General features: G+C 43.7%; 1 protein-coding gene across 1 annotated transcript; it reads right to left on the minus strand.

Moving 5' to 3' along the window:
- Positions 1–550: 550 nt before the first annotated feature.
- Positions 551–10,906, minus strand: RpL37A (ribosomal protein L37A). Its single transcript, XM_037433989.2, has 4 exons — positions 10,779–10,906; positions 10,472–10,600; positions 10,232–10,314; positions 551–648 (listed from the first exon to the last, which is right to left on the minus strand). Exons 1-4 carry the CDS (start codon positions 10,779–10,781, stop codon positions 585–587), a joined length of 279 nt encoding a protein of 92 aa, XP_037289886.1. The 5' UTR covers positions 10,782–10,906; the 3' UTR covers positions 551–584.
- Positions 10,907–11,129: the final 223 nt, after the last annotated feature.

An 11,129-nucleotide genomic window follows, 5' to 3' on the forward strand; every position in this document is an offset into this window, starting at 1 on the left:
ATTTTTATGTCTATTGTCTGGTGAAGGCTCTCAATTGTAGTCATGAATAGCAAAAAAGTCACGAGTGCATTGTTCACAATAGGAATGTAGCAATAATGTGCCCTGACAGTAGTACGCAGTAAAAACCAAGTGCAATGTAACCCAACGATTGCATATTTGCAGAATTTCATTTTAAAATAAAGAATATACCACTTACTATTTACTTGTATAAATATTCTTTCCGGCAACTGCATAGAAAATTCAGATATGCATATTTCTAATGAAACATGCATCAAATGAAAATATATTCCTATTTAAATATCATCACACCCCTAGTCACAAAAGCGTAACACCTGCTGAACTTTAATTACCAGACCAGCAGATTTGTGAAGAGTGCTTCTTTACAACAAATATCACTCGGGTGAAGTTCTGTCACAACAGGCCCGTTAGAGAATTTTTTACGCGCCGACATTTCTGGAGTAAATAGAGCCATGAAAGTGTGAGCCAGATAACCTTGCAGAGGAATAATGAAAGTGTGCAAGCCATATCATGAAAATCATGAATCACAAAGTTTTGCTATGTTTTTCAGCGTTTATTTACACACATTACTGCTGCCTTGTCTCCCGCAGACGACGCACAGAGCTCCTCACCGTAGCAGCGGCTGTGGTGCTGAAAGTAAAGAAATACACAAAGTAAGGTCAGCACTCCTATAATTGCCCTTTTCATCCATCATCTTTTACCTACTCTAATGTTTACAAGGTTAGCCACATTTCCTAATCCAGCATTATGTTACAATTGTTGAGTGACTGCCCAGGAAAGGCATTGGTTCCTGGTGCAATTTTCAGACCAGGACAAATTTTTCCCGACAACACGCAAGTTAAATATCACAGCGCATCTGGCCGCCTGAAATTCACAATAAATTATCACAGTCAGCTAAATCTCTCGACAAATCACAAAGTAAGGCTGAAAATCACTCGTAGCAAGCCTGTCAGCCAGTGGTTTATTTAAACATGGCATGCTCGGTCATTACAGAGATTGTTGCAGGAGACAGACTACTCCATGCGTGTGCGCACTATCACACTGAAAAAGCCGCGCATTCAGAGAAAGAAAACAGAAAAAAGTGCTCAAGGTTACGAAGCACGCGTGACCTTTTCCTTTGCGCTTGCCCCTCCCCCCCCCCCCCCCCCCCTGCTTAGCTTCCAGTGCTTTTGTCGGGACGAGAGAAGAGGGAATGCAATCGCAGCATGCCACAAATCTTTTTGACTCCACTCACGCTCGATGGATTTTAAAAATTTTTGTGCCATTTAATTCGTCAGGTAATAAGCTCATCCAGAAAGTTCATTCCATGGTTCCTTGAAAATGTGTTTCAGGGCCCCTTTAAGAAGCTTGCTCTGGCTTCGTGCTTCAACCAGGTGGTTTCCAACTTCCCTTTCTACTCCACAGTCTTGGTGCTCCCCCCACCTGGACCTTGTCAAGTGAGGACAGAATGCAAACTAGGAGCACTGATGGCAACCTTATCAATGCGACTCAAGTCAATGCTTTTGGGAGACAGTATCACTTTAGACAAGATGGCATTGCACGTGCCTGACAGCAATTGTTGGCTGTGCGTTAGTGAGCTCGTTACAGCCAATGGTGACTTGGTGTAGCGTGCATTCTGTTCTCAGTTGCTTCATATCTTCGACAAATTGAGCTACATATTTACGAGCAAACGCGGAGTTGACTACAAGTGCCTTGTGCACATCGTGAAAGGTTGCAGCTGATGCCATTGCAGTAATGCTTGTGGCCACTTAGCCAGACACGCATTCATTCCCGTTTCTAAAGGTTGCTGTTAAGATGAACTAGAAGTTTCCTAACCTTTTTTACAAGGTGCCTTAATGTGGCTGCTCTTGAGTGGTATTTGCTTTCAGTGACACACTTAAATGGGTGCCCGAGTGGACATAACTTGAAAACAAAGAGCATTAGTGTGGTTGTGCCAACCTGTTCAAATCCAATTACTGCCCCACCGCGGTGGTCTAGTGACTAAGGTACATGGCTGCTGACCCGCAGGTCGCGGGATCGAATCCCGGCTGCGGCGGCTGCATTTCCGATGGAGGGGGAAATGTTGTAGGCCCGTGTGCTCAGATTTGGGTGCACCAGAACCCCAGGTGGTCGAAATGTTTGGAGCCCTCCACTACGGCATCTCCCATAATCACATGGTGGTTTTGGGACGTTAAACCCCACATATCAATCAATCAAATCCAATTACAATGGGACATGCATCATCAGGAAGGGCACATACAGCTTTTCAGACTATCCCGCACATATAAAAGTTTGAATGTTTGTACCATAAGCGATGCTAGCTTTTAGTGAGCACTGTTCCTCTGATTTGTTGCTAGCAGCAGTTCACTTTCCGAACATTCCACATTCACTACACAGCATGCAATGTTTCCAGTTGAAACAAGGAGGTAAAAAAAAAACAGCCAAGCTCAGACACCATACAAGCGCTTTTGTATGAAAAAGTCACAAGGAAAATAACAAGCTGCCATTGAGTGACCAGATGACTTGTAAACATTGCTTGTTTCTCCGAATCTAGAATTTGTCACTTGTTGCACGGATGTGCCTCAAGCGACTAGCCAATGACACTGGTTGACCGACAATGTAATTACTTCAAGTTTCTTTGATATTTGCAGCTTGGAGCGTTTTGCAGCGCTGTCTATGCACAAACAAAGGCCTTTAAATGCGGAGCATTTCATAGTTGCACAATGTCATGCGTCGGTGTCCACACCCCCACTGCGTATGCTCATGCCTTGCGTATCGTGCCTCATGCTTGCGCTTTGCTTGTGCCAACTGTTTGCTCCCCCACCTTCTCTCGCCTCTCAAGGTAGATGCAGGCAACGTCTGCTAGTAAAAACCGCCTGCTCGAGCAGCACAACCATTCACTGGCCACCCTGTATATGTAGGCACTGGATCGCACACCAGTGTCCCACCACTAACTGAAGGGAACGCTTCTCTTTCACTAAGTAAATAAGGATATTAAAGATGAAATAACAATTAAGCATTTTCAAACCATCTCCCGCCTCGCAAGGACGACGCAGGCAGCGTCTGTTAGTAAAAGCAGACTGCTCGAGCTACACAAACATTCACTGGCCACCTTGTATATGTAGGCACTGGATCGCACATCTGTGTCCCACCAGTCGTTGAAGGCAACGCTTCTGCTCCATTTAACAAATAAAAAATAAAGACAAAATAACAATTAAGCATTCCGAAACCATACCTAGGCTAAGGTGGCGAAGGCTAAGGCAGCAAATTTTAATCGCTGAACATTTTTGCTACACTTTTTGCTCCAGGCCACACGAAGCCATGCGGAGCTGAAAAAATGAAACTTAAGACAAGTGGGCCTTGAACATGCCAGCACATGGCAAATAAATACTCAAAACTGAGCTAGCGTGATACCGAGGATGGCGCCGCCGATACCGAAGGGGCGCTATTCCACTGTCTGTTGATACTCAAACTTCACTAACATTGCTGCAAAACGGCAGCTGACTGCGTGCCGCTGGCCGCTAGGTATAACACACACACCAACAATGCATGAAAAACGAAATAAAAAAAGGGAATGAAAAAACTCAGTCAGCAGCACCTAGATATAATAAAAAGCATTGCATGCGAACCACGCTGGTTACGTCAAAGCCAATATTTCAGCAGCTACACAGCCTGATGCGTCACTGGGTGTGGATCTGCATGATTTGATTTCATATCACTGCTAGCAACTACTTACACTCTAAAAGCTGTCGTTTCACAGCAACAATATTGAGGCGAGATGTCAATACTTAGCACAAACAAGCGCCACACCCTTTGCACTTTATTTCGTACAGCGGCCTCTGCGAAGTAGCCGATGCAAGCATTGTGGCTATTCTCAAAATGCTTGCCAGTTTAACCTCATGCTGCTCACTGTAGTAATACCCATGATTGCTGTGCTCTATGAAGTGCCACGCATTGCAGCTTCTATTGATCTATAGACACCTGTGCCAGATTGCCCTGTAATGTATTATTAGGAAACTATATGGGTCGTTGAAGCTTAATGGGACACTAAAGAGCAGAACTATGTTTTGAACATTAATAAAGTACACTTGCACAATACCTAAAACACCACTTTTACTGGGACACAACACTTGATGGGACACAACACTTGATAAGCGAGAAAACATGCAAAAAGAACATATGGGTGGAGACGCCACCTTGAGATTCCCACACCAATAACCATGAAGTCAAATTCTGAAGGCATATAGTCTGTCCTACGTAGCTGCTGATCGGTAAAATTGAAGTACATTGTCATCCGTGGGTGCCATAAACCTAGCATACAAAAGTTTAGAAAATTTCATGGCTCCAATGTCATGAAAATACGAAAATTGCATTTTGAAATATCTTGTGTCAGGTGGAATGAAATTTAAAAATGAAGCTTCAACCTTGATTTTCTCCACTAATAATGAACTTACGATAGTAAAACATAACGATATTAGTTTTCAGAGTGCAGTTTAACAATATGAACCAAGTTATTGTTCCTCTGTAATGTCCCGTTAAACCTGCTCCACTAACATCAATCTGAATGGAGAAGCTATTGGGCAAGAGGACATACCATGGCACAACCATGCGGAGGCATCCCCCTTACGTGCAAGGTTGGATTGCTCTGCCAGCCCTTTCGCGCACAGCACGCAACCGCATTGCGTCTTTTTTTTTCATTGTCCTTGTACTTCACTTCAACAAAATTAGTAAAATACTACTGCAACTTCTTCATTAACTGTACAAAATCTTAAATAACTGCTCTGAAAAAATGCTACACTTCTCGCAATGCCAGACAGCCAGTGTCATCAGCTACATCTACCTATATGGATACAGGTCGAGCGAACTGCTTTTGTAAAAGGTAATAAGGCATTCCGCGTCAAATGGGAATTGATGCCTGCTTGACGCAAAGAAACTTTTTTCCCACAAAAAATACAACTGTACTACAACATTATTTGTAGGTTAGTCCCAAAAAACAGGCTAGTGGCTGACATGACAAGCATGCACAAATTTACATTTCTGTTTAGCACACAAACACCATTGCAGCGCAGGGCAAGTGGACTTCCCACACTGTGGGAAGCGAAGCTCATTCTTACAGTCACGCAGCCACAACCTTTCTGTTATAATTGGAGGCAAACACAAGTCACACACACGCGTGCCTCATTCAGAGTTGCAGCTATGTAAAATTTCACATGAGCAAAAGCTTCTCTGCGGCACAATCTTAATAGCTGCATAAATATGAGACGTGTTCTGCCAATGAACAGATTATAGAAGGCCCATGACCTTTATTGCTGCTATCAGAGTACAGAGCACTTTGCTTGTACTTTGAATTATTAAGTTTCCCGCGTTCAAGTCACTTCATTAGTGAGTTTCATTTCTACCAGTGACTACAGCTTTCGTCACAGTCGTCCCCACGTGACAATACAATAGGTCTGAGGCGTACCTCAGGTGCATATGTCCTCTTGCTCAAGAAAATTGATAGCACGACAGTGAGTATAGAAAATGATTTACGCTGTCAGATAAGAAGAATTAGGAAAGGAATTGCAGCTTTATGTGCTCTATGTAGGCCTGCCTATATACACAATGTCCCACAAAAAAATCTTGCTACCAATGTTGTCGCTGCTGTAATAGATGATTCAGTATTACAAAATGTTTTTTTGTAGACAAGCTGGAACTGCACACCGATATTTCCACCATCGGGCGAACGCTTATTATTGAAGCTCGTGTGACTAGATGGCAATGTGCTTACTGGTCGGCAAGCTAAGTAGCGGCTCCAATCAATTACAGAAATGACAAAGCAAAAACCGCTGTCAGCAAAGTGCCTACAGTGCTGTCCTGTTAAGCAGCAAATTCAAGACCCTGATTGACTGAATGATTGATTGATTGATATGTGGGGTTTAACGTCCGAAAACCACCACATGATTATGAGAGAAGCCAAAGTGGAGGGCTCTGGAAATTTCAACCCCCTGAGGTGCTTTGAAGGGGACCTGCAACACTTTTTGAGCATGGTCAGAAAACGTTGCCGATCGGTAGTAGAGGCTCCCGAAAACATGCGAGCCAAATATTATAACGCAGCACACGGCCTAGAATTCACAACAAATTATCAAAGTCAGCTAAACATTGCTTCCTCTTCTTTCGACAAATCACGGAATAAGCCCAAAACTCGCTCGTAGTAAGCCTATCTATCAGCCATTGCCTGATTTGAACATAGTGCGCTCAGTCGTTACAGAGATCGCCGCGGGATGCCGCTACTTGTCCACGTGCGTGCGCGCGATCACACTAAAAAAAAACATGCATTCGAAGAAAAAAAATCATCCCTCCCTGCTTTGCTTCCAGCGCTTTCGTCAAGACCAGAGAATGCGATTGTGTGACATATCTTTGTAACTCCGCTCGTACTGGACAGATTCTTAAAATTTTTGCAGCGTTAATCTTTTGAGGCAATACGCTTTTCCAGTCAATTTCATGGTTACTCAAAAAAGTGTTTCAGGGCCCCTTTACCGTGCACCCCAATCTGAGCACAGGCCTAGAGCACGTTTGCCAATTCAAAACCCTACTAAGTTCTCCTGAAGTAAATTAATTTGCTTTGGGACAAAACCTTTGAGATACCAACAAACATCTCACTAAAATAAAATTGGGCACATTTCAGAAATTTCCAAGCCGCCGTTTTTGAGCATAGACGCTCACTATAATGGGGTCTATAACCACAAATTTGCAAATGTGTCGAAGTATCTTAAGAAACAATTGGCAAGTACCGTATCGGACACAATTTGTGTGGTGGTATCTGTATCTCCAATACTTTTTGCCTTAATGTCTTGTATCATATCGCGATACAATTTCGAAGTCTCTTTGCCCAGCACTGTACGCATGTTGCCACGTCATGTTTTAAATCATACATGACTGGACTGCTTGCACATCCGTTTTTCATTGTGAATGAGGCTCCCATGCGAGAACTGAAATGTTCTGCTGTGGTTGATGTGAACATTCTTGGTCAGTATACATTTTATGGGCTTAAAATAACGACAAATTTAGTAAGAGGTCTTGAGAAGTGGGGACAAGGGTAAAAGTCGAATATTACGCCTGGCGCCTGGTATGTAATGCACCGTGGCACGAAGCAGAAAAGCATCATGCCGCCGGTAACCGATAATGCTCTTTTCTGTCTTGTGTAGTCTTTAGAAGTTCACCGATATGAATTGAGAGAGAAACAACGTTGTGCAAAAGTGACAACACCGCGAAGTCGTGGTTGAAAATAATGCATTTAACTGCCCACTTCCCTTCGCCAGAGTGAGGCAAGACCCTGCACGTTTCAACCACTGCTGTGCCCGCTCCTCTGGTGGCAGGCCTTGCACCCAATAGGCCCTTTGAAGAATACAGTTAGACCTGGTATATAACCTCCACATAACGAATTTCTCAACATAATGAAGCTTTCCTATTCCTTGCCGTTACTGCACAGAAGCCCACGTATTTGCAATCTCTATGTAACAAGGTAACAGCAGAAGACGACCTTGATGTAAAGAATTTTTCCCACGAACAATGTAGGAATTTCCCCCCATATTTTGGCATTTTGGTACGAGCATGCATCTTCCGCAGGTACCCTGCTGCCGACGAAGCCTGTAGTGGCGGCGGCGCTAACGGCACACTAGGTGAGAGCAATCACTCGTTAATGTGCGCGGGTGAGTGCGAGGTCGGCCAGCGCCTCACGAGCTAGCGTTGCCGCCACAGGAGCATAGGCAGCTGTGCCTGCCTTCGCCCCTCTAAACCAATAAGAAAATACTTTTGCGTTGGCAGTTCCATACTTTTAGTTGATTGATTTGAGGGGTTTAACGTCCCAAAACCACCATTTGATTATGAGAGACGCCGTAGTGGAGGGCTCCGGAAATTTTGACCACCTGGGGTTCTTTAACGTGCACCCAAATCTGAGTACACGGGCCTCCAACATTTCCGCCTCCATCGGAAATGCAGCCGCCGCAGCCGGGAATCAAACCCGCGACCTGCGGGTCAGCAGCCGAGTACCTTAGTTACTAGACCACTGCGGCGGGGCCATACTTTTAGTTAGTGTCGCATTTGTGGGGCCACGCTGCATATGGAGTTATCGAATAGTTTTTTGTAGTATCCGTGTCTGTTAGCGAAAAATTGTAATGTTAGATGAAGCAAGGCTGGCAGCCAACTCTTTTCGATCTGACATCCCGGAACTCCTACAGAGCGCTTATGTGAGCAAACACGACTGCTCCAGGGAGAAGTGCACTTTTCCCAGTCCCTTCGCATTGAAAGCGCACAGCTGATACTTGCCGTGATAGCACGCCCGCCAGCGATCGCAACTGCCCTTAAAATTAAAGTTTATTGTTGCTACTCAAGCGACCTCACTACCCTGTTACACGAACATACCGTGCACCGGTTTTACCATGTCCTTCCTATGCTCCTACTTTAGAGTAGCATATATTTCCTTCCTCCCATAAATATACGTATATTTTCAACTTGTACATTCGGAACTAGTAGGTTTCTTAGGTTACATATTGATCTCATTGATAGTGAGGAATGATTTTTCACTTGCACAATAACAACAAGGCACTGAAATACGTGTTCATATTTTTTTTTTTTGTTAGCCACAAAACTATGTGGCAGTAAATTTCAAGGTTGCGCCTTCTTTACAATATTGAAGGTTGTCTTACAACTGGTGCAATGTAAATTTGTGTGCACTGCCCCTTGTACTGGTTGTTTCACCTTAGCTCTCATCTATGTATATCTTCTGATGTTTAGATGTCTAATATATACCAATTTTTAATATCTGCATACTCAGCCATCTTTACACAATTTTTTTTTATATCTGCATACTCAGCTAATCTCGTCAGTTTGTTGCCAGATTGCTGCTGAGCGTAGCCGACAAGAGAGCCAATGAACAGGACTCCATAATCGATGTACCATACGAATGTATTGCTCCTGCAGAAATGATTGTGGCATATCTCCTTTTTCAATACAGTGCAAAAATGATTTGGAGCTTGATTGAGCTGGGCTAGTCAGGTTGACGGTACAAAACAGCAGTAAAGTAAAGCAGTCCTGTATTGATGTACCTTACGAATGTATTGCTCCTGCAGAAATGATTGTGGCATATCTCTTTTTTCAATACAGTGCAGAAATGGTTTGTAGCTTGATTGAGCTGGGCTAGTCAGGTTGATGGTACAAAACAGCAGTAAATGGCGGGATGAAGAAAGGACATACAACACAGTGCTTCCTTTAGTCTCGTCTTTTAGCGTTGTTTTCTCTTCGTGGTAGGTACCACTTTTCGAAAGGAAAACGAAGAAGCCCGACGTTGCCCTAGCCGAGGTAGTTTGTGCACATGTACACGACGAAGTGTACAGGCATGGTGCGCACAAATGGCAAAGGTGGCAGCCTCATGCAACGCCTCAGGGTACCGAAATGCCAAAGCCATAGGGGAGTTGAGTCCCCAGCCACTTTACAACCGCATAAGAGGCGCTCGCGAGAGGCGAGCTATAGCATGCGCAGTAGCATTTTTGCAAACTGTCCATACCCTACAGACTGTTACTGCTCCTTAGATCAAGCTCAATGGTTTATAAGTATTTTTAAAAAGAGTTATGACACTAGAAAAACTGTTGGACCGTAGCAAGAGTGTCACGACCCTTTCACGGAGAACAAAAAGTAGAGAACCTCTTTTCTCTGTAACTCAATGAACCAGAATGCAAGTTTGTGGCATCATTTATGCGAACATCGGATAAAACATCGGATAAGTCGAAATAGAGCGGTTATCACTGCTACTAGACGTTCGAGTTCTAGCCAGTTTCCATTGACAAAACTTTTAAACCTGCTTGTCGCACCACTTATTAGCGAGCCCAAAAAAATGCAGCTTTGCCATTTGAATATCACACACACACTGTATAGTTGTACGTAGCCATCGTTAATTCGTTTCAGCTCCCTTTGCCATCATGTAACAGTACACGGAATTTCAAAAAGAACACCCTATGCAACGCTCATATGAACTGCCAATGCGCGAACTTTCATACCTCCCCTAGAACCAACGACTGTCCTCTTCAAGTCAGCATTACGTAATGTTGGCTCTCGCAGTTAAATACAGCTGTAAACAACGAACTATGCAGCACGAAAGTCGCACGACTTCGAAGTGCAATTATTTATGATAGGGCTCACGTAAGCCTTTTACCGCTTACTGAAAAATCGTAAATCATGCACGTCTTATGCGTGTGCTCACCTGAAAACGTAGGCGCCACCGGCTACAGTCTTGCGGCAGGACCGACACTTCCAGATCCCTACACAGGTGCGCTTCATCGTATCCTACAAAGCAACCACAACAGAATTTCTCACTTTCCCGTCTTCGTTCTAACACAAAAAGCCTTCGTGAGAAGACCTGGTGGCGGTAAAAGAGCCACAACCAAACACTCGGAACACGCGCACTTTTGATTCACGTATCGGTAGGTAACGTTTTGCTCACCTTGCCACAGAAAGTGCAGGTATATTTAGCATGCTGGGTTATTTCAATTTTCTTCGCCATTTTACGAAGAGAGGCACCGTATCTGGTTCCATACTTGCCGACGATTCCGACCTTCTTGGTCCTCTTTGCCTGAAATTGAAAGCGAGTGCGGCGACTATCAACCGGCAATACACAAGTGCGCGAGACGTCAAAGTCGTCAATTGGAGGATCCACAAACGCATGAAGGTTTACTTAATTTTATTGTGAACCATTTTCAAGGCAATGCGCATAAGAAAAGCAGATTAAATTAGATTTGTTTGGGGCTTACCATTTTTGTCGAACCTGTCGTAAACGACGCTGACTGGGAAAGGGAGCGGGGGTGGTGCGTGTTGTTGCTAGACGGTCCGAAACCTAACGACAAATTTGGCGTTGTGTGCTCAACGTCTAAAACATGGCGACTATGCCGTGCATATAAAAAAGCTTATAATTTAGCCAGCCTTTGAGAGCTGCGTTTGAGACTCAGAGATAACTGTAGTTGTCTTAAAAAACAACATAATGCTTTTTTTGCTATATTCGTTCTAAAAGATAAAATAAAAAATTGTGTTTTGTTTGATTGTTAGAATTGAATAAAAGTGTTATTCAGTTTACAAAAATATTTTGTTTTGTTTGACAACGTTGT

The sequence above is a fragment of the Rhipicephalus microplus genome, chromosome 1, assembly GCF_043290135.1.
Source record: "Rhipicephalus microplus isolate Deutch F79 chromosome 1, USDA_Rmic, whole genome shotgun sequence".
Lineage (NCBI taxonomy): Eukaryota > Metazoa > Arthropoda > Arachnida > Ixodida > Ixodidae > Rhipicephalus > Rhipicephalus microplus.

Bases quoted from the DNA above. Each gene is read 5' to 3' on its own strand.
- RpL37A (XM_037433989.2), bottom strand. The intron at 10,315-10,471 runs GTGAGCAAAACG...GTTGCTTTGTAG, and splicing joins CCTGCACTTTCTGTGGCAAG to GATACGATGAAGCGCACCTG. The intron at 649-10,231 runs GTGAGCACACGC...CTTTACTTTCAG, and splicing joins GGTGGCGCCTACGTTTTCAG to CACCACAGCCGCTGCTACGG.